This window comes from Mesoplodon bidens (assembly GCF_964165515.1).
Source record: "Mesoplodon bidens genome assembly, chromosome: 1".
NCBI classification, from domain to species: domain Eukaryota; kingdom Metazoa; phylum Chordata; class Mammalia; order Artiodactyla; family Ziphiidae; genus Mesoplodon; species Mesoplodon bidens.
This window is the reverse complement of record NC_138176.1, coordinates 127,754,690-127,779,517: the sequence shown is the minus strand read 5'-3', so window position 1 is coordinate 127,779,517 and position 24,828 is coordinate 127,754,690. Positions and strand designations below refer to the sequence as shown.

General features: G+C 32.5%; 1 protein-coding gene across 2 annotated transcripts in view; it reads right to left on the bottom strand.

Moving 5' to 3' along the window:
* The window catches only part of EPHA5 (EPH receptor A5), a 309,970-nt gene that overhangs the window by 25,654 nt on the left and 259,488 nt on the right, over positions 1-24,828 (bottom strand). For both annotated transcript variants that reach the window (XM_081224004.1, XM_081224005.1), the window contains 3 exons: positions 10,415-10,482; positions 8,967-9,092; positions 8,065-8,250 (listed from right to left, as the gene is read on the bottom strand). In XM_081224004.1, coding sequence (XP_081080130.1) covers positions 8,065-8,250; positions 8,967-9,092; positions 10,415-10,482 — 380 coding nt within the window. The remainder of the gene's footprint in view (positions 1-8,064; positions 8,251-8,966; positions 9,093-10,414; positions 10,483-24,828) is intronic.

Sequence of the window (24,828 nt, the reverse complement as noted above, 5' to 3'; positions counted from 1 at the left end):
TAGCAATATCCTCAAAGGCACGTTGTATTTTGAGAAATACTGAACTAGGCTACATCACAAGAGTTGCAACTAAATCTGGGCTTATTATTTTATTTGCATTGGTACTACCTGCTTTTCTGAAACCATGAGTGCATCAAAAAACATGTGGAGGGCTTCCCTTGTGGCGCAGTGGTTGAGTCCGCCTGCCGATGCAGGGGACACGGGTTCGTGCCCCGGTCCGGGAAGATCCCACATGCCGCGGAGCGGCTAGGCCCGTAAGCCATGGCCGCTGAGCCTGCGCGTCCAGAGCATGTGCTCCGCAATGGGCGAGGCCACAACAGTGAGAAGCCCGTGAACCCCCCAAAACAAACAAACAAACAAACAAACAAAACACGTGGTACCACTTAAGGGTATAAGGGAGCATTTGACTTAGAAACATCACAATTCACTGGAAAACAACTGTCACTGGTTTCTCTTACAAATATTTTACAAGATTTGTAAATAATTAAAAGTAAGCCTGTGCTTATATTTATATATCTATAGTTTTATTTCACTATGCCATTCTATTTGGGTTGTATTCCATTTAGTACATTAACACTTGTAGCTGTTTGAAATTACTTTTATTTTTACTCCAAGGGAAGCTTGGAATAAGAAATATCATGATTCAATTATTAATGGTTAATGGTCACCCAGAAAATGGGACCCTGTGCTTGTAGTAGAAATAGATAATGCTTATCAAGTGGCGGAATGTGAAGGGAGGATGGAGTATGGGGCAATCAGAACTTAGAAAGGTACGCAGATATTTTAATTCCATTATGACCCTTATTTATTGGTTAACACTTTAAGGAAAACTACTTTTAAAATTACATAATTTTAATTTTAGGAAAGACTATAAAATCAAAAGCCTCTATACCTTACCTGAAATGGAAACACCAAATGTTTCTATTAAATAGAAATTCCAAATTTTCCTTAATATCCTCTTTTATTTCAGATTGTTTATATTGATATAAACTTTCTCATTAGCTGCTCATTTCTCAAATTGAAAATAAATTAGAATTGCTCTGACAAAGGTGGATAATTACTTGTGGAGTCAGACGACTTTGCAAAGGAGTTAAGGAATCTAAGAATTAACAATGTGACAGCTTTGTTTTATTAGTAATGAAAATGACTTTAAAAACACAAGTTTTAATTTACTAATAATCAATCTTCGAGCAAGTAAATCTCTGCTTCTATAGATATATATCTTTCAGGTGAGTAGAATTTAGATTTTATCAGAAAAAGCCCTTGTAAATATCTAATAAATATCTTATGTTTATTTATTATACCTCTCTCTATGCCCTAATAATGAAAAACTAGTATCAAATTAATGAGCTGGCTTCTATTTTCTACTGCAGTGTTAAATTTGTTTATTTCCATCATGGTTTATCACTGATAATGGCTCATAGAATTGTTTCCTTTAGTGAAAGGGAAGATATAAAATTCAAGCATATTCATACTACAAACATTTTCATTTATATTTCTCAGAATCCAATCTTATACACAACATCTGCAATTGGGTGCTTATAAGCCTCTCAAAAGTAACGTGTCCAAAACGGAACTACTGATTACCAACCACAGTCTTGTTCCTCCTGGAATTTTCCCCATAACTGACAATTCCTTTCTTTAAGGTACTCAGGGCAAATAATTTATAATTATCATTGACTCTTCTCTTTTTCTCATATTCCACATCTAATCCACAAGAAGACTTACTGTGATTGCCTTCAAAATATCTATAGAATTCAACTACTACTCGCCATCTTGTTAGATTACTACCCTGATCTAACCCATAATGAGGTGTGAATAATGACAGTAGTCTCCTCCTTGTCTCCACATTTCAACACTGGCTTCTACCGTCTTTATTCAACACAGCATCCTGACTGGTCCTGTTAATGTAGAAATAAGATTCTATTACATCTTGGCTCCAAGGCTCAGATTAAGAGGCAGTCTTTGCAGGGACCAAAGTCTTCATATACTGTCTATTCTCCTATTAAATCTTCAAGTTATGCTCTTACCAGACTCCTCTCATTCATTCCATTGAAGTAACACTGGCCTTGTTTTTTCTTGAACATTTTATGCAAGTTCCATTCGAGTCTTGCAGGTTCTTCTTTCTACAACACACTGCCAGCCCCCAGATATCTGTAAGGCTCACACTTCACTTATTCAAGCCTTATCAGAGAGGCCTTTCCCTAAATAAAATAGAAACCACCAACTCTTAGTAGAAACAATCCATAATCTCCTAACTTAGTTTTACTTTTTTCATTTAATATATTATAAATGTATTTGTTCAATTAGTTTTTCTCCCCTACCCAAAGGTAAGCTCCATAAAGGCAGGAAATCAGTCTGTTTAATCTCTGCTGTATCCCACTGGTTAATAGGAATAGACATGTATTAGGTGATCAATTAATATATTTTGAATAAATAAATGTTTCTTGTCAAGTGTATACCAAATAATAAAAATGAGTTTAGTAATGTACACTGTAAGAGCTTGGGTTTTGGAGTCATGCAGAACTGCTTTTAAATCTGGTATTCTCCTATGCTAGTTTTATGATATTGGATAAGGTATTTAACCTCCTTAAGGTTAATTTTTCCCATCTGTAAAATGAGAACAAATACTAGTGTCTACAGGATAGCATTATTGTGCAGACTAAAGGAGATAATATATAAAGAACATTAACTTAGCACATACTTAAAGTAACATTAATTATTAGTAGTAGTTATAACTGTTATATTTATATGCAAGATCCTGTGAAAAGATCCTCGTGCAATTTTCTTCATATGCATTTTAATTATTTTTCCTAAAACACCCATAGTTTTATAGAACAAAGTTGTTTAAATTAAAATATAAATTGTATATCACTCTAACTCATTTTAACTGTTTAGATAACTGTAATTTAGTCATTGATTCATTTACTATCATTCATGTCTTTTAAAAAAGTTTTGAAATTCCCTAATGTGTCTGGCCCTGTGACAGATACTAGGGGTGCTGTAAACATATATCAATTTCAAGAAGTTCATCGTGTAATAAGGACAGAACATGTAGAGAGATAACTATGATACAATGGACAATATGACAAAGTGCAGAGAAATGCAGCTAGAATTTGTAAGATTGTCTCTGGCTGAGAACTCATTCATTCAACAAATACATGAAATGCTACACTTGCTGAGCACAGATCTAGGAACATACAGGTGAGCAAAATAAAACAAATGTAGAACTGGGATGTTTTCCTTTACTCAGCTATTCAACATTATTGAGTGGCCTACTCTATTCCAGGCAGACACTGAGGATGGAAGGAAAAATGAAGAGAAATGACACTGATCTCATGGAGAAGGTCACATTTGAATTAAACTTGAAGGTCAAGTAGAACTGAGGAAAGTGGAGAGGACATGCTAGGGCAGAATGAAGTATCTCCAAGGGCAGAACAAGAACTAGGTAGAGTTTTCTGGAAAGGAAATAGTGTAATATGGAGATATGGCCAAATTATATCAAGTTCAGTATAAAAGTATATGTATTTTGCTTGATTTGTTTGCTCCTGGTGATGACGCAAGAGAGGAAATTGATTTAGTAAAATGTATGGAATGGACTAATGTCCATTGGAAAATACCAAAATGGAAAGACTAGTCTGAAGATTGTTGGAATAGCCCTGGGTAATATATAATAAGGGCCTGTAAAATAAAATGGACTTTTACAGGATAGAATGAAATACTATATTTGAAAGATAATTACAAATTTATATAAGTCAGAATTATCTGACAATTTAAATAATCAATTGCCATTGAATGTGTTATTTCTTCAGACATGGAAAGAAAAACAGGGAGACATTTCTTTAATTTTTCTCTAATATTTTGTTTAAATTTATTAATTTTACAGGATAACTAAGTTTATTTGTATATTATCCTAGATTAAGAAATATAAGTATGAATATTTAAATAGAAGTATACATATTTCAATAGAAATATTATATAACTATAAGTATTTAAATAGAAATATTTATATTTATATAACTACATTGTATAAACTATATTATATAATTATATTATATAATTATTTATATAACTATAAATATTTCAATAGAAATATTCCTTTGGTCAATTTTGATAATATTTCCATGGGTGGAAAAAATAAATCTTAAAGAACTAAGGCTGTTGCAACAGAAAAATTATAACTTTCCACTTCTAAATTTTATTCCTGAATCTATTCGAATAGTAAAAGCTGACTCTATGTATGTTACATTAAAGCATCATGCATTGCGAATGAGTCAAGCCAGGGCCTGTGGGTTTCTTATGTCATTTGTCATAAGTCTCTCTAGAACATATATTTATTTATGATGTCTCCTGTTTAACAACAAATCACAGAAGGAATTTGAATGAGGCCCCATATTTCTGGCATGCAAGGCAGTGATAGAGGAAAAAGGAAGGTTCATGACGGCACCACCCAGAGGAGTGCTACTTCAGACTCCCCACCTGAGCTTCAGTCAAAACAATCACAAGATTTAGTTGCACTTATGTCTCATTATCTGTGTGCTGCAGGTTGAGAATGACTGCTGAATAAATCAGCATCAGATCAGAGAACATGAAATTAAGGACACAAATAAAGTGAGTTGCAACATGGTAAATTAAAAACAAATTGAAGACTTCCTAAGTTGAACATCAAGAGCTACATTTATTAAGGGGAAATACAGTTTCAATTCAAACAGAAAAAAAAAATAAGACAAAGAGGTATTTTAAATATTTACATTTTGCTTTACCTGTATGTGTAACTTCACCGCAGCAACATCAAACAGAATATTTGATTAGAAGACTGGAAATTTAAAGTCTGTATTTTCAACCACAGCCCTGTTTTTTAGACTAGACTTTACAGAATTTAAATATGATCATTTGCTGATAATGGCATTTGCTTCTTAAAATAAAGGTCTCAAGTGCATATAAAATGGTATATGACAAATTTAGTTGTTTTACTATGAGAAGTTTAGTTGTCTTATATTGCTCAGTCAGGACCCATTCACATAAAACAAATTCTGTAATAAATTAGAGATCTATAATAGTAGGTGACTATTAGCTCTAATAATTTTGGGATCTTGCCTCCTAATATCTGATGATAGTTGATGAATTCAACTAAACAGATTAAAATAAATACTACTATAACTACCTGCAATTTTGTTCACACACACACACAAATGTATCTTAATTTAATCTGCATAAAATTGTTATAAGGTAGGTATGATTTTTTTTCTTTTTCTGTGACATTGAGGCTCAGAGTGCTTAACTAAAGTGACCATAGATTGGTTTTAGGTTTAAGTGTAATGGGTTTACATAAATATTTAGGACATCATCTGTTTCTTCAAGGAGCTGACTTTTTTAGCTAGGGAGCTAAAAATATATGCAGAGGAGACAAAATTAAATGAAAAATTTGAATAAGAGTTTTGGACAAAGGAAGGAACATTACTGACAGTTGCAAAAATCCTTATATAGGTACAGTGTTCAAAAGAAGGAGCGATTATTTCAGGGCTAAGTGATGAAGAATTATTTCATGGAGGTGATAGAATTTGAATAAGATTTTGAAGGAATTGAAAAGGTAGTTAAGTTTCAGAGGAAGAGGCAACGTAGGCAGGGCAACATATCAATTAAAATGGATTAGGAATGAAATGGATATAGAGGAGTTCAGAGCACAGGAAGAGAAATAAATGGAAAAGTAATAACCATGTGTTTATTAATTATCTACTCTGTGTCATGCCCATTTAAACTTTACCTGTATTAATTCATGTCACCTTCACAACATCACTGAGGCATTCTTGCCCCATGTCATTAGTGAGGAAACTAAGGTTCTGAATGTATAACCAACTTGTGCAAAGTCACATAGTAGTTTATGGCAGAAGCAAAATGAAAATTGGTGGCTAGAACCATAGCCCATGTTCTTGACCATTATGCAGTACAGTTTTCCATGATCATAATCGTGATCTGGCACTCTTCTACACATTACAGCTTATCTCATTACAGGATGGATTGGCTGTCTACATATAGGCATTAGTTTTACATATACCCTGGGTAAGAGGAACTCATGGTCCTAGTTTATTTGAGGAAGTGAAACTTAGCAGTCATATTACGGATGAAAAGAAGACATGAAATATATCAAATATTTTGCATCCTATTATTACTATGACTATCATTAGGAAGTATGTTTTATATTAGATAATACCTTTCCTGCATAGGAAATAATTTTACTCAATCACTGTTATAATTCTTGTTCACATAGTATCTAGCCCAGCACATGCTATCAGTAATGTCCTTTCAAAGTCCTTCCCCTCAGATAGAGTATAGTCCCGTTCAAATTCTGATTTCATTTTATTGTACCTGTGACCATCTCCCTCACATCATATTCTTACTTAAAATATTCCTCCCCATTCATCATAGGGCATGATTTTGTAAAATATTTTAATTTATTTTATTCCTTCGAAAAATATATATTTTCTTTGTTTCTCACCTGCGTCGTGTCCCTGCCTCTTACCTATTTTTAGGCATGTACTCAACTGGGGGAAAGAAACACATCTAAGTTTTTTTTTTTCTTAATAGATCTTTATTAGAATATAATTGCTTCACAGTACCGTGTTGGTTTCTGTGGTACAACAAAGTGAATCAGCCACATACATACACATGGGCAGAGAACCTAAATAGACATTTCACCAAAGAAGACATAGAGATGGCTAAGAGGTAAATGAAAAATAACACATCCAAGTTTGAAGAAACCCACATGGCTGCAGGTAATTTTATTCCTATGTTACATTCCCCTATGGGCATTCTTACTGGAGATGTGTATCTCTTTGAGACATGGAGAAAACCAATCTCCCAGCAATAAAGCCTGATTCAAAAGTTCTGCCAATCATCAACATGATAATTTTAGCTAAGGTATTTTTCTTCTGTGTTCTCATCTGTGACCTACTGTGAATGAATCATTATTTGGGAATTAACTGTTTATAAACCAGTAAATTTTTTGGTTGTTGTTTCTTTTGTTCCTCTTTATTGGGAAAAAGTTTTTATGGTTGTTGTTTTTGTTTTGTTTTCCATATTTAAAAGCTCAATGGCATAAATGGATATCCAATCAATTTAAATTACTTCATAAGTTGAGAACATTTATTGAACATACATTGATGCTATGCATATTTGGCATATATAACTTAAAACTTGATTAACAGCAAATGGAAGTTGAACCAGTGCTTGAAAAAAGTCTAAAGCGTGTTCCTTGCCAAATGTTTCAGACGATTTTACAAAGTGGTATGAAGTGTATGAGGTATAAAGGAAGGAAAAAGGATACATAGGAATGGCAAAGATAAAGTGGATTAAAAGAAAATAAAGGCCTCAGTTATGTGTCACATAAATACTTTATTGAGTGACTGAAGAATTATTTGAAATCCTTATATTGGGAAGCTCAACACATAACCACATTTACAAGACACTAACAAGAATCTGAGAGATGTGAAATTCCAGATATATCTGAATAAAAACAGGATTTGCTTTAACAAAATAATTAGTCTCAAGGAACTTTCCCAGTCTTCTGAGGCAATTGCTTTCCTTAGAACTATTAAAATATCTCAATGAAAAAAATCAATAAAAGAAATACGTCTGGCTATAAAAAAACCACTTAAAAGGTGGTAGGCATCTATGGTTACAGTAATCCTATTAAATGTTAAACTTCAATGCCTCAATCAAAACTTTGAAGTTAATATTTCATTAGGATAGAAAATGAAAGAGCCAAGAGGAAAAAAATTGATACTTTTACTGCTCCTTTTATCTGGATACATTTTTCTCTGGTGCTGAATTCATAGTAAGTGAGTTAACACAAATATTTCAAATAATAAATAGAAATTCGGGTTCACTGAAGATCAGCTTTGACAAAAATCCACTAAATTATAGGACAAATACTATTAATATTAGGGAAATTGTTAATCACATTATGGCCAGTTTTCTCTCTATCCTGAAATTAATAATAATCTAATAGAAGAAATTCAAATATTTATGATCACACACACATGCATAATTTGCCATTGTACTTACTTTTGGTCACAACACCTTCTAAGTGAATGATGTTAGGATGGTCAAACTGCCCCATGATACTTGCTTCACCCAGGAAATCTCTGCGTTGCTTTTCAGTATAGCCTACTTTAAGTGTTTTAATTGCCACAGGTAATTCTCTTTTTCCTGGAAGTTTCAAACGTCCACTACAAACTTCACCAAATTCACCTTGTGATAAAGATGTAGAAAACACAGAAACTCATTACAAATCCCTACTCTAACAGTAGTCTAAAGTCCTCTTAGAATAGTAAGCTTTAGGTAAAACAGAGTTGAAGGGGAGTCCAACTTCCTTATCTATGTTAAATTAATGGTGCATTGGGAAAAATCACTTACAGGTGATCGTAAGACACATTGGAGGCTATTAGTTTCATCTCTCTCACCTACAGAAACCTTAATGGAAACATTAGAAATAAACTAAAAGCAACTGACTGAAAATCACTTCCTTCTTCCTTGCTTTCTACTCTAGCAGTGACACTAATGAGAAAAGGAAAAAAGAAAAGGGCCATAGCAGGACAAAAAGGAAACAGTCTTAAGGAAGAGATGATTCACAAGTAGAATAATTGGGTGCTTGAATTTTGTAAATACTTTTGGGTATTAAAAATTATATGTATTATATATGAAATATAATAAACAGTAGATGGTAAAAAAACACTATGTTTGAATATACATTTTTGCTGGTTTGTTTTTTTCATAAACCAAACATTTGCTGGTTTAAGTATGAGCTAGGCAGAAGGTAATATTAAAATATGATCAATTATATACCACCTTGAAAGCAAGTCAATTACAAAAGATTAAAAACTTTCTGAGTTAGATCAGGACATTGATATATTACATTTTATAATATAAACTCAAGTTAAAAGTCCAAGTTAAACACACCATCTTACCCGCTCCAATAACTCTTTCAATGGTGATGCATGAAGCTTCTATCTCCTTGGCGAATTCGTGGACAGCTTGATTGGGATCCTCATAGGTGTGTGGATCAATATAAGTTCTTACTCCTGGCAGTTTAACTGTAAAAATAAATGGGCATTACAATCAAAGTGCTTGTGATGGATGAGTAAAATTATAGATGTTATTAATGTACAACTATGGCTTAAATCCCCAATTCCTAGAAATGACAGAGCTACAAGGACAGACCCTCTCCTGAATAATAGAAGTCATTTGTACAGCTATCTTATTTTTATAATTTTAGAAATCTGGATTGTTGGCATGCACAAGAAGAAGTGCATATGTGACGACATATTTGAATAAGGACATATTTCAACACTAATGTTCAGGAGTCAGTCTCTGAGGCAAACTAAGACACTTTTGTTTACTAAACTGGACAATGAAATGCTACTGGTTTAGTTGTTGGTTTGTTTTCTTATGCTTTCCTTAAAATCTCATCACAGATGATTAGTTTAGGTTTTACAAAAATAATTTAAAATAACTTTTCTGGTGCTTTGGTCCTATAAGACTGACAAAGAAGTCAAGAAGAAAAGAGAAATTCACTCTACTGTTGCTGCAGGGCATTATGCAAGTCTCTTATGCTCTATGAGTCTCCGTTTCATCACATATTAAAGGCTACCGATATTACCCTCACAATATTTTTTTTGATGATAAATAACATTAAATAAGATAAGACTGTGAAAATGGACTCAAAAATGCTTTGCAGCATGAATTATGGCTTTCATGATTTTGACTTTCATGGTCATGGCAGAGTGACCAAAAAAAAAAAACTTCTTTTTGTCACTTACTTGGCAAATCAACTCACACTGTACTATTTATTAAAAAATGAACATATTAAATAATAATAAAATTAGAATCCATTTAGGCAGATTTTTAAAGCTCATTATTAAAACTTGATTTTCTGCATTTCTTAAAAGTGTAGTCTTTTTCAAGTCATTTGAACCAAGGTTGCTGCTACAGGAAGTCCTCAGGGAAATTCCTACCAAAATGTTAGAAAAAGAAGAAATTTATTCATTTAATCTGGTGATGTTATTTAATGACATATTTCTACTGACTGTTGCTAGGAATTAGAATTGGCCTGGAAATTTGGTTTGAAATATAATAGCTTTTTATATTAAGCAAAAAGTTTTTATTTTAATGATTATAATGAAAGTATGCTTTAAAGAATTGAAAAAAAAAAAAAACATCCAGCTGTTGCCTAGGGTCAGCAGGCAACACCGCAAGCCCATACGCTTTAGGGGAATGTAACAAAACACTTACACTTTTTATTCCAATATTTTTGGTCAGTTATTACAAATCTCTAGCCTGAAAAGAAGCCAAAATAACAATAAAGTGTCCCCTACTTTGTTTTATTTTTATTTTATTTTTTTTACAGTTTCCTTACTGTGCCCATTATGAAAATGCATCTTTTCCTCTTCTGGATCTTGTTTTGCTTTGCTGTAACCGCACCGCCTGGAACAGAGTAAGCTACGATTAGCCACATCTCCAAGTGGTGAATCACATCAAGCCCAGAAGCACACAACACAATTGAAATGATTGCAACCTTAAGTGATTTTCACACCAGCAGTATGAAATAACACCAATACTCTTTTACATGAATCGTATTTCCCCAGCTAGTATCCCTCACTCTTGCCCAGATTTCACTGAGAAGTCTGAAGCTCTCCAAACCTATTTTTAAACATGACTTCATCATATACCATACACCAGACATCTCTCTGTTCCCTTTTTCTTCTACTGTTTTTTTGCCACCTCGGAGGCCCCTGCTTTTTCTCAGGATGAACTGTCCCCAATACGTCTCTGATTCAAAAGTCTCCTCCTTTCAGCACCTTACTCCATTATTCTGTTTTATTTATTTCTCTTGTTTTGGAGTCTTTAGTGTCTCCACTGGTCTCCTGTCAATCTATCCATTTCCATCAATTTAATTAATACCTCTATCCCTCTGGTTTTATTCTTTTGAGAGTTATACTTTTATTCCCTGTGGATTTATTTTCTAGGAATATTCCACTGGCATTCAAACTCAATAGATCTGAAAAAGAAAAGAGTACCTTTCTCTTTAATTCAATCTTGATCTGCTGCCTTCTTTTCCTTTTAATAATATTTTCATGGCTTTCATACCTTAAGGTCGAAGCCCTGTTCTCGTGTACCTCAAAACAAATTAGTTGCCAAATCTCAAGCATTATATAACATAAAAGTCTTATGATCCACCTCTTCTATTTCACTAGCTCTACCTCTTCTTCAATTAAGGTCTTGCTGTTTTTCATTTGGATTACTATCAGTGCCTCTGAACTGATGCCCCTGCATTCTATAACTGCTTTCCTAAACTATACTAGACATGGCTGTAGCCAAATTACCATAAATAAGGTACTTTTCTATTGTGTTAGCTCTCTTCTGCAAAGTCTTCAATAAAATAATAAGGTAAAGATTCCTAAACATAGCCCCAATGTACATTTCCCACATCATCTTTGAGATATTTCTCCATGCTTCCGTATGTTCCTATATACTGGTTCCTGCACTTAGTATGCTCTTCTTAACAATTTCCAATTATCAAAGTCCAGTTCAATTGTTGCTTTCTTCATGTTTTTTTTTTTTTTCCCTAATACCCTGGATTAATGCAATCTTGCCCCCTCTGAACTCAGTAGCTTTCTGTATCCCTCTCATGGTGTGACTGCCATTCTACAGTGCAACATAGTCATTTGATAATGTTTTTTGGCTCTCTTGCTATTGTTGTTAGTTTCTTAAATGGCAGTAACTACCATTCATCTATAAATTTCTGAAGTGACCTGGCTCAGAGTTGGCCCCAAAAATATTCGTCACATTGATGAATGAATAAATGAATGAGTGGATGATATTCTGGTTGAGTCTACACAAGGACAAGTGTTTGGAGAGAGAATACGCTGATGAATATTAAGGTACATGAATAACCATATAACATTAAAACAGCTGACCAAAATAAAAATATTTAAATTACTTTTAGTGAAACTCTAAGGAAGTGAATTTATTATTCACAAGCTCTTATAATAAAATTGAGTTTATTAAAAACAAAATTTCATTTACTTCTGCATAAAGAAAATACAGCCAAAATGTCAGATTGACAAAATATTTTCATTACAAAGTTGACTGAAAACTACTATATGATGTAAATGAAGTGGCCAATTGGCATACAATGAGGACTGTTCCTTGGTTTCATATTCTAAAATGTTTCTTAAATATGTGTATATTTTGATATAAAAATGAAACCTATTTTATTCTCTCTTTCTTAGTGTGTAATTACATATATTATACAACATAGATAACAAAACCTGTTCTTGTGCCATTTTTGAAAAAACTGCAATTATCTTAATTTTATCCTGTTAAAGAACTGGCAATTTATTAGTAAAGTATATCTAGGAAAATTTAAGTAAACTTGAAGTAATATACTTAATACATATAATGTTCTTAGGTGAGGAGAATTACACAATGAGGAACTGGTGGCTTTTCAAATTTTATTCATAACATGTAGATGCATTTGTCAATTAGGAGCCCTTAAGACATCTTGAATCACCTCACCACAGTGAAATGGAGAGAAAAAACGAACACATGATATCATCCTGAAATAATAGTTGGTCTATTCAAGCTGACATTTAAGATATTTTAATACATTGTTCATATTTTTTAGATATTACATTATTCTTTCAATCTTTAATGTGTGTGCCTCTAGAGAGAAGTTATTGATATTGTTTTTTTTTACCAATGTTCTAAATACAATTGTGTGAAATCATTCTGCGATTTATGTTATTTAAATAATACTGACAAAAAACTTTGTTAGAGGAATTCTAAAGATACCTAAAAAGTATACAAGTTCTTGCAGTTTACATTAGAAAACAAATATCCATTCCACCTTTAACTCTCCTACCTTCAAAAAAAAATCAAGCTTTGAAACTTATATCCTCAGATAGTCTTTATCATTAAATAAGCTTCATGGATATTTAAATTCCATGCAAATGCCTCATATGAAAATGGAAATAAAACTTTGGATCTCATCTAAAAAATGATTTGGGAATACCATGGTGAGGAGATGTTAACATTTTAATACCTAGGGTGAGAGTCAGGAGGGCAATAAGAAGGAGTTATTTTTGACTACAGACATCTCAAGACTTCTATAACATAATATGGCTGCATGTCACATTAACATAAAAAATTAAGTTCTGGAACACCCCAAAGCAACATTAAAACAAACCTCAACAAGATACAGCAAATAGAAATGCAGCTGGCAGAGACTGATACTCAAGCAGTGGTTCAGCCTTTCTAACAAAGCATTGCAGGGAGCCTGTTCATTCAGTATCATCTTCTGTACTTTGTCCAGATGCATCATTTTAACTCAGCATACACTAGAGTCAATAAATATGCCATTCTGTACATGAATTACAACTCCTATCTTCTAGAACCGATTTTTTTTTCAAATGGAAAGAATCAGTTTCTTCATTTTGCTGCAGTCACAATTTTAATGAAATTTGATATCATTTTACTAAAAACAACTGTAGTGCAAGTAGAGGAATCATCTTCTAACAATTTATACTTATTTTCTTCTAGAAAACAATGATATTTTATTTTTTAATAGTAAGGTGGGCATGAGAAATCATATTAAATGTAAGCATAATTCATCTTCATAAATGAATATTTATTAAAAAGTACGAGAGTGCTGCTTCCTATATAAGTGACTTCATGGGTAATTTAGAAATCAATGTATTTTCCCCCATTTCTATCCTAAGGACTTGAATAACACAGCCTTGATAATATTAATGCAGATCTTAAAAACTTGGCCCAAGCCACAACATCTAAATTTGAATATTTGAAATTTCTGTAAGACATGAAACAGTAAACAATAATCTTTATGAATGGATGGATGTGCCAATGAGTAATTTAGTTCTTGGATGTAAATTAAAGATTTGATAATAAATTAGCAGTATGAATGTCAAGCCCTCCAGAGTACTAAGTGAAGCACAGAATCAGAACTTTACTAAATGACACCATTATGGACAATGAGGAAAGATGAGTGAATGAAAGAACAAAAGGTGATTGTAGATCCTTACTCAACAATAATCTCCACAAAATCTGATTTTTCCATTGCTTTAGCCTATGGAAATAAACACTGAATAAACACTTTTTTCCCCTTAATTCTAAATAATGTAGGGAGGGGGGAATGGTGAAAGAAGGAATGGTTTTGCATTTTGATGTCTTTGAAAGAGTGAGCATATGCAGTGCCTGGCTCAGAAATGGACATGCCTATAACTGTTCCTCTATTACCCAGATGGATTAAGAGATGCTTTACCATACTTTAAAGCAAAAATGTTCAAAAGACAACGTTGGAGCAAACGTTAGGTTCAATATGTGTTGCTTATGGAAAAGAAAAGTTCCTTGTATTGTAGCCTCCTTTAAAAACACATTTCTCCATATATGCACACTCTCTTGTTCTGACATAATGACCTCAACCACGGCATAATGTTGTGTTTAAGACTTTTATGCTGGAATCTTGAAAAAAAGAAGTTACAGTTTTTTGGGGAAATAGTTTGACCTTTTCACTTCAAGAGTCTCTCTAACTGTAAAGTAGTTTTAATAAAACCTCAGTTAACTCAGCCCCCATAAAATAAAGAAACATATGAAGATTAACTTATTAAAATATCTAATAAATACTGAAAATAGATTGTTTTATTTTACAGGACCACATTCTTCAATAAGAATGTGAGTGCAAATGCAGAAAAATGGGACATTGTATATATAGGCTGTCTTGCTAACATTTGTATACTAGGGTACTGGATTTTGAGTTCCTTACAGAGAGATGTAAGTTACACAAAAAATGCAACTGATTTATTATCATTTACTGAAAATTCTCAGACATACTTCTCAAAGAAAATGTACATGTTTTTGAAAACATGCTTTCCTTGGATAGGGGAATGGAGTGATGATTATAACACACAAAATGAGGGCACAGCTTTCTGTGTTCCCATCTCACATTCTTCCAAGGATACTAACCACCCTATGATTAATGGCAATGTGAGAAGCTAACTTATTTCTTATTTTATGCCTTATATATCATTTTAATTTCTATATTATAAAAGACAAAGAAAAAAAACCTTAGAAATAACACTTCCAAAATAATGTAGTACATATGAATTTGTAAAGTTTTTCATTAATAACATCTTCAAATCCTTTTAGAATTAGCAATAAGAGAAAGGCATGAATAAATTGAAATACTTCAGAAAACTCAAAGATGAATTATAGACTTCATTATTGAGTTAAAATTTAATTACCTTAGAATTTTGATATAAAAACACATTTCATAAATTATGAATATAAGTATTGTGTCTCCCTGTTTTCAATAAATTTTGTTCTAATGTGAGAGTAGGTAATTTCCTACTAATTTATAAATAGTTCATGGATGTGACCATTGGATTTCTCAATTAGAGTAGTCCCACTTAATATCTCCTATTGTCTGAGGTTCCACAGGTATTACAAAAAAGGATTTGGGAGCGGTTCATAGCAAGATCTCAGTTGGAATTTAATATATTATCTCTCTATATTGTGGGCAAGCCTCATATCTGCCTGCCAACAGCACTTTAAATGGCGGTCTAGAATTATAAGGATGATTTTATTCTCTATGTCTTTTTCCTAACTCTATAAACTAGAATAGCACTTCCACATACCTCCCTGACAGAAATCTGTTGAAGATGAGTGAAATAATCTGTTAAGTATGTAAACATAAAACTTTGCTTACTTCAAATTTCAAGAAACTTTCAGTTAACGAATTAACTTTCCTTAGTTCATTGAAAAATTAATGTAATAATTAATGTTTCAATGTAATCCACAATCATTTTGGTCAGAAAAGTATGTTTTGTTTTTGTTTTATTCTCTGAATTATGAGAGAAGTTAGAGTTTATCCCTTGTGCTTCCGATTTTAAGTAGTATTTAAAATAAATAATAATAATTTCTAAAATATGAGGTTGATTTTCTAAAAATCACAGAGTAGGTAAATGAACAAAATAAGAATTTAATATCTCTATTTTCAGAATAGTGAACTCCACTTTACTTGCCACATGAATCCCTCAGAAGAAGTAGTAAGGGATATAAAAACAATGAAAAGCTTGACAACTGATGAATGAAGGAATAACCTAACATATGTTTGAATTTAAGAAATGCAAGAAAAAGCTACTTTGGGACTATGGGAAATTTCAGAAGAACTTATAATAAACGTTATGTTATAAATATATATTGGTTCCTGTAAGCATAAACAAAAATGAATATCAAGGGGTAAATAGTAATGCTATTTTAGAAATTGCATGTATTAATATCTTATTTACATTGAAGACAATCAATTCAACACTGGATGCTTGTAAAAATGGATGGGTTGAGGGTGGGAGGAATGAAAAAATGACTAGAGTCTCAAGCCAGCTGTGATGGTATGAAGTCAAAGATCATAGATAAAAAAATACCCCTGCTAAAAAGGCCGTCTTGGGGATAGGGTGCCTAAAATCTAAGCAACTGGGTTTCATTAAGACATATTACAGAAATATCTTCCATCACTGGGTAGATTTCCATCAAAGCAGGAAGAATATTTTTAAAATTAACATCATGCATATGGGTACAGATTTCACAACAAAGTAGGCACTAGTGTGATGAAAAATAATTTGAGATCAAAGATAACAGCATGTAATTACCAATTTCATCTTATAAATAGCACACCAGGCATTTGAAAAATAATGGAGTTTCCTGGTGGGAACTTTGAGAGTAAAACTCAGAACTCCATAGCCCTGCAGAAGATTTAATGTAGTTGAATTGCAGAACAAAGGATCTAGATCAATGGTTTTGAAATTATGTTTTTCAGACCCTAAGATTTCCACAAGGTATATTAAGGTACTTCTAAAAGCCAGTATATTTACAATGGGCAATTTTAATGTATATGTGTTGCATTATATTAAGGTCAAAACCAATCACACATATTCATGAGTGGTCTTTCAAGAAATGAAAAACTATGATATTCCAAAATCTCAAAACATCTATCTAACCTCTGCTCTGTAATTGTAAATATGTCTGTTCACAAATGACCATAGAATGTTCCTTGGAAATTATTTATGTGGTAATTGACAAATGCTGATATGATTATACATACAAAATTAGGTGACAAGATTTTAAGTCAAGATTTCTTAGTATTTTACTGATTGTAGTAGGAAAATTCTCAGCCCTTAATTTCCACTACCTAAGTTTTTTTTTTCCTCCCCAATGCTTTAATCTAAACAAATAGTATCTTTAACTGAAACCTCACAGTGACTAGAAATTGTAAAATGGAAGTTGAGAAAGCAGAGCAATATAAACATATTTAGCTTCCATTCTTCCCAATTAATAATTTTGAACAACTTTCTTGCTGTCTATGTAAGCTCAATTAAAGTTTGTTTCTTTTGCTTTATTTTGTTTTGTTTTACTAAGAATGCATTAAAAAAATTCTGGCTTTTCCATAAATCTTTGCACACAAATTGTTAGCATTTTATTGGGTACCTAAGCACATTTGTGGCTCAATAATTTTTTGTGTACACACACACACACACACAAATACACATGCACACACACAAACACACTCATTTAATAATTGCTGACATTATTTGAAGAAAGATGTTAGAAATAAATTGTTTTCTTAGGTTTCCTGGTGTGTGATTTGTGAAGAAAATGTTCCACCTTCCCTCTTTTCCTCTTTTCTTTTATTTCTTCACTTCATAAACTCCCTGAAGTCAACTACACAGTAGAAAGAGATACCATTTAAAAAAAAAAAATCAAGCAATTTAAATTCAGCTAAAGTTAGTTTTCGTCAATACTTTCTAAGTCATGGTTTTATAAATGTTCATACACCCATATTTTTGAGGTTTAGTTCAAGGTATGTCTGGATGTCATTTTTCTTTTTTTCCAAGATGCAAATTCTGCTTGTTCTGGTTCAGTGATTTATCTCTTATAATAATCAAATTTGAGAGTCAAGTAGAATGAGCAATTCAGTGACCATTTTTAAGTTTTTCTATAGAGCAGTACAAAAATAAAGTCACAGTTTCAAGACATTTATATTATACTTCAGCCTTTGTCAGTTTTCAGGGCTGTTTTGTTTCGTTTTTTTTAGTCTGTCACTGAAGCCCTAGGCTCATATAAGAATTTCCTAAGTTAAATAATTAGGAACAAATATGTACTTTCATATTAACTTAAAAAATTCAAATATAAAAATTTCAAAAGATTGAGTAAAAAGATCAACAAATCTTATCAATCTATGTTTGTTTATGCTCTCTTATTCTCAGAAGATCATTGGTATCAATTCCACCACTTCTCACATCTATGCATGCATGCACTCTCATTCACACCACAGTTTTTTGAATCAACAAAAATTAATTTACACCTAGAGAACACAAGTAATAATTTTAAATGACCCAAGGCAGTCCTATAATTCTCTAAAATGCATTTCAGCTCTTTTCTTGGCAAATTTTGACTACAAATAACAGCTCAATATAGTAGTGGAGGGATTTAGACTTCTTAATCTAGACAGAAATTATCTGGAATATTTCACTTTTTTACAAGGTAGCTCACTACTGTGTAGGAGAGTTCCTCTAAATCTGTGAAGAGTGTTCTTTGGTCTTATGTTCTAGCCTATAGTTTCATAGCTATAACCCAGATATATTTAGGATTTGCATTTGTAAATAATTAAGACTATCCAATTTAGACACTGATCCCAAAAATGTGCATATTTTTTACTTAATTAGTATCAACTTAGGAATAACACTTCTAATATCTGAAGTAATTCAAGCTTAAAACTATTAAGTAAACCATTTAAAATTACATGTGGTTCTGTTCTCCAATGCCACATATATCCGCAATGATTATGAAAATAGAAGATCCTACTTAGGTTATGGTCATTCCATGGGTCTGGGAGACAGAAAAGTTGACTTCACTTTGACAGAAGTGGCATTCTACTTCCACGTATGATATGGTTTCACTCTTGATGGAACAACAAAAACAGTGACATGTTAAATGTAAAACAGATGTTACGATCTTACAACTTCCTGCTTTAAATCAGGACCACAGTAAAAGCCTTGGAATTGAAGTATGAATGCATGACTTAGGGGTGATATGCTATATGCATATTTTATTTGAAAGTATCCATTGTGAAATCACTTAAGATTCTTTTTTGGGACTCAATTTCAGTCTATTCTTCTGTTAAAGCGTAACTTGAATACTAACTATTAAAATGTACACAAATGAAAAAAAAAAAAGGAATGCTGACGATAATACATATAGGTGGGACAGCACATAAGAGTGAGAGCAGGAGGGGAACACTAACCATATTAGGCTTGGATGGGCAACAGCGCACAGGGAAGAAGCCCTTCCACAGCCACAATCGCAGCAACTGTAAAGCAAACAAGAGAGCCCAAGATAAGGAAGAGATCCCACTCCCTAGATATAGCTATAAAGACACTACGAATTTAGACAGGTGTCTGCTTTCCTTTTCAAAAGCAAAAATTCCTAAATGAATACAATTAATTTTCCCACAATGCTTTTTAAATTGAGAAGTATTTTATGGGTTTAAGAAATACAGAGCTGTATTAAATAGTTATTTTTATTTTACTTAAAAAAGCTTATTTGGTAGGAAATATAATGAGCCAATGTATTTGATTATCCAATTAAAACGGACATACAAATAAAAATGTAAGCATTTGAATATTTCCTCAGAAACTCCTGCAAAAATTATACTCAGAAGACGTTCTAAATAGCCCTGTAAATAAATGTTTTGCATAGAGCTTAAAAATTTAGGATGGAGAATAATGCCTTGCTCATTTGACCCACTGATTTCTTATAGCAGTGGCATCATTTATCACAGACTATTGAAAATGTTATGCTTACATGACTTCTCCAATCATGTATGGAAAGCTGCCAATTTAAATTTAAAGGTTCAGATTTTAAAAATGCATTTCCATAATATATTTGCAGAACTAATGTTATATTAAAAAAACTATATATAATACATGCACTTTTCTGGATATCGCAAGATTCAATATTCTTCTAAATTTTCCACATATTCATAGTAAAAAATCCAGTAAATAAGAAGTAAATTGTTTAATATAATGTACTTTATTGCTAGAAACCAAGTAAACTAATGGCAGAATATAACATAGAAATTATTTAGTGCTTCAATGCATTCACTTTCCAGTATAGTTTATAAATTGCATTTACAGTGATATCAAGAGAACTGTGGGATGAGCTCAGTAACGTTACCATACACCAGCAGGACAAGACATTTATCTAAACTCTGTCTATTTTGAAATTTAGTTGCTTAAAATGTACCTAGTCTATTTTGTATCAAATAAGGAGAAGAAAATACAATATAAACATCCAATATATTTGGGAATGTTAACAAAGGTAGACAAGTATTTCCAAATTAAATTCCAATGGATCTTTTTCAAGGAAAAATAGGCAATGTTCCATATATTTTCTTTGTAGTATTGACAGTGCTTTAATTTTCCCACTACTATTGGGATTCCCTGGTGGTGCAGTGGTTGAGAGTCTGCCAGCCGATGCAGGGGACACGGGTTCGTGCCCCGGTCCAGGAAGATCCCACATGCCGCGGAGTGGCTAGGCCCGTGAGCCATGGCCGCTGAGCCTGCGCAACCGGAGCCTGTGCTCTGCAACAGGAGAGGCCACAGCAGTGAGAGGTCTGCGTACCGAAAAAAAAAAAAAAAATTTCCCACTACTAAATATCTGAGAATTTGGCTGTCACTAAAATGGCAACTGTGACATTTATTTTCAGCTAGACTATTTGTATTTTAAAGACTATGCCAAATAATTATTTTCACTGTAGAGATATTGAAAGTCAAAGTTACAGTATATAAAATTGTTAAAATACTTATAAGAGTAGATAAAGCATCTGTAAAAACCTTTGGCAAATCTTGATATATTTCCTCATAATTACATTTATTTCATTAATGTCTTAATTACTGATATCTTAGATATGTTAACTTTTCTAATGCTTCTGTTTGTATCAGCACTCAGATTTGGGGTTGGTAAACTATGGCCCATTGGCCAAATCTAGCATACCACTTATTTTTGTAAGTACAGTGCTGTTGGAACATGGCCACATTCTTTATTTATTGTTTATGGAGTCTTTTGTGCTGTTGCGGCAGACTTAGGTAGTTGTAACAGAGAATGTGTAGCCTGAAAAGCCTAAAACATTTACTATCTGGCACTTTAAAGAAAGTTTGCCCTCCTCTTTTTTTTAAAACTATTAGTTTTGTGAGATGAGGATGATTCCTTGACCTTTTTTCTATCACAGTTTAAACATAATTAATGACACATAAGTAGTTTCACTGTAATTGGTATTACCTAATGGCACAATTATCTCAATTTACTGATAGCTATTAATACGGAAAGTTTGCATAGATGTGTTAATTTTGAATAGCACAGTTCCAATTCAAAAAATAAATAAATAATAGATTGTTGACAAATGTAAACAACTGTTTTTTATCAGTTAAAAAAAGATGATGTCATCTCCTAATAAAGTACAAACATCCTTCTAGTTGAGTGTGCACAGCTTATAAATGCATGTAGAATTGTGCTTAGGAAAGCAAGAACTGCACTGTGGTTGGCCATTACCTATAAGGATTTGTTTAATGTTTGATCAGTGTTCTAAGATTCAAAAAATACACCAATGATTCCAAAAATAATAACATTTTATTCAGTCCTTTTTATTTGAAAAAATATAATAAGGCTTTTGTCTTACCAATTAGTACATATACACGCACATCACACACACACAATTCACTATAACACCAAATCTAAAAATTTTAGTCCTAAAGAATTTAAATCACCTTACTTATCATTAGATTTCAAATTTATAGTTTTTAAAAAGTTTAGTCAAAAAATCTGAAATCTTGTAAAATCAAACACTCCTACTTTTTCTGAGTCATTGTTTTACATTTGGTACTGATGCTTTCTTTGACTTGTTTTAAGATGGCATAAATAAATACCCTGGGTAACTTAGTTAACTTCTTTGTGTTTCAGCTAACAGCCATAAAATAGGTATAATAATGGATTCTATCTCATAGGTTTTGTGAAAATAAAGTGAGAGAATATATGTATTCACTTAGATTAGTGTCTGGCACATCATGTGCCTGGGAGAAAAGCAGTAGCTATTACCCTTAGTAATACCATAATCAAAGTGATAGAATAGATTCTCATTATTTCAGAGAAATTTATTTTTTTTCATGATCCATATAATATTACCATACTAAGAATTTCCATTTATAACATAACTAAATATCTAATTACCTTCAGACCAATCCGTATAAATACAGATGGCCAATGTAAGTTAAAAAAAATCATTTCCTCAAGATACATTTTCTTGGGGTTTAGTGATCAGAGCATACTGTGCATTAATATGTCATTGAGAAAATTAAAACTGAAGTTCCTTTTCTGTGAATGTCTGAAGTGGAATAGTAATCCCACAAATTACTCTTTTTAAATTAACTCCAAGGATGCTGTCACAATAACACTTAGACACCAGATGGTATAAAGAACAAGTTCTTTCCTTAATCAATAAATACTCAAAGTACAGGTTGAAGATGCTTACAAGCCTCAGAGATAATTTAGAAATAGAAACCAAAGTGTACTAGAAATAGCAGCCAATCTAATTTATGTGAGCTATGGTTCAACAAAGTCCATCTGCATTCCCATAAGATTTTAGCACCTGGAAGCCTGTAAGTGACTGCATGTAGCTATAACAAGATCGTTATTATCAAAGTTTAAAATAGTTTAGCCCTTCTGGACTTAATATCAAAACTGTAGATCTTTGTTTTAACAGATATTTTGATTTGTCCTTCCGAAGATTAAAATGTGATAACAGAATCTTTCCAGACCCAAAGAAGATTCAAATGAAATTACTTTAGCCAGGTCTTACACAGACTTGATCAATATATGTACCACTTGTGTCAACGTAAGTAAGATAATCTCCCTTCTACCCAAGAAAGGTGATTATAACTCTAGGGAAGAAATTCTCAAAGATGCTAGATCAGAGAAGTAAGACTACAGGCTGTGGATAAATGATGACTTAAATTCTTAAACAGAGATCATACAAGTGGATAAGAAAAACACTAAGATCCCAAAAGATAAATGAGAGAGGCAGAAAGAGTAAATCCAAAAAAGAAGTATTTTAATTAAATAGAAAGTATTTTCAGTTTACTGGTTTAAAAAAAAGAAGAAAATGAAAAGTTTGCATAATTTACCCATTTTAAATAAAACAATGACAACAACAAAATTGGTGGTACTTAGTGCTGGAGAAAAGACTGTAGTTTGTGCCCTCAAAGGTCACAGTGAAAAGTACCACCGGTGCGTTAGAAAACAATCCTCCAAAACTTATTAAGAGTGATAAGGGCTTCCCTGGTGGCACAGTGGTTGAGAATCTGCCTGCTAATGCAGGGGACACGGGTTCGAGCCCTGGTCTGGGAGGATCCCACAGGCCATGGAGCAACTAGGCCCGTGAGCCACAATTACTGAGCCTGCGCGTCTGGAGCCTGTGCTCCACAACAAGAGAAGTTGTGATAGTGAGAGGCCCGCGCACCGCGATGAAGAGTGGCCCCAGCTTGCCACAACTAGAGAAAGCCCTCACACAGAAACGAAGACCCAACAAAGCAAAAATAAATAAATAAATAAATAAACTCCTACCCCCAACATCTTCTTTAAAAAAAAACAAACAAAAAAAGAGTGATAAAAATGTCCTTACCTTTTGACACCATTGAGTAGCAAAACAGTTAAGATCATGGAGTTTGTAGTCAAATTAAGAGCAGTCCTGGATGTATCCACTACTAAATGTATAGCTTTTGGTAAACTTGTTATTGATATAAATGAAATAAATAGTAGAAACTATATTACATAGGGTTGCTTTGAAGAATGAGTTTGATTATAAATGTAAAACTTTCTGCACTGTCCTGGGCTCACAGTCTGCACTTAAAAAGTTTTTTAACTGGTATTATTATAATAACATGGACTTATGGTAAAAAGTAAGGTGTAGATAATATGCAAGAGGCTGGCTACAGATTTTAAAGGAACCAATGACCAACAAATATTTTGCAGTTAATAAAATCTATTTGTGGAGTCTATGATGCAATGAAATTAATATGGTATAACATTAAATTTTTTAAACTTTAGGTAAAAATTAGTGTGCAGAGAAACAAAATGATGGCAAAAAGTATATAAAATCTTTAAGAGCTACTGTGTTGGAGTGTTTCATGAATTTGCATTTTTATGAGACAATTTTAGTTTCCCTGATTTCAAAATTTTTTGTGGTTATTTCACTTTGTAATTTTAAGAAAAACAAAGAATTCAAATAATTCCAATTATGTTGCTGATCACAATATACTGTCATTTACACTGTATCAGTTTTAAAATGCTAAAAATAATTTAAACATGTAAAAAATATTTACAACAAAAGAAGCTTAGGTTATTGTTTAGTGGTAATTAACACTGACAGTGTTGTTTTATACATTTGTTAAAATATCTCATAATGTGATACCTTTTGCATCTGTGTCTTTATTCTTACTCTTCTTATATTTATTACTGATTTCCTGATGAAGCTAGGCTAAAACTGAAAATATCTTTTGCAAAAACTAGGAAGGAGATAAAAAACATAATGGTAACACATATGATCCCCAAACTCTACGCCTCAGTCCCCATACTTCTGACAAAAAGGCATAAAATTATTCCACCCTCCAAGAGGAGGTAATGTAAAATGGCTGGAAAGAGGTTTGT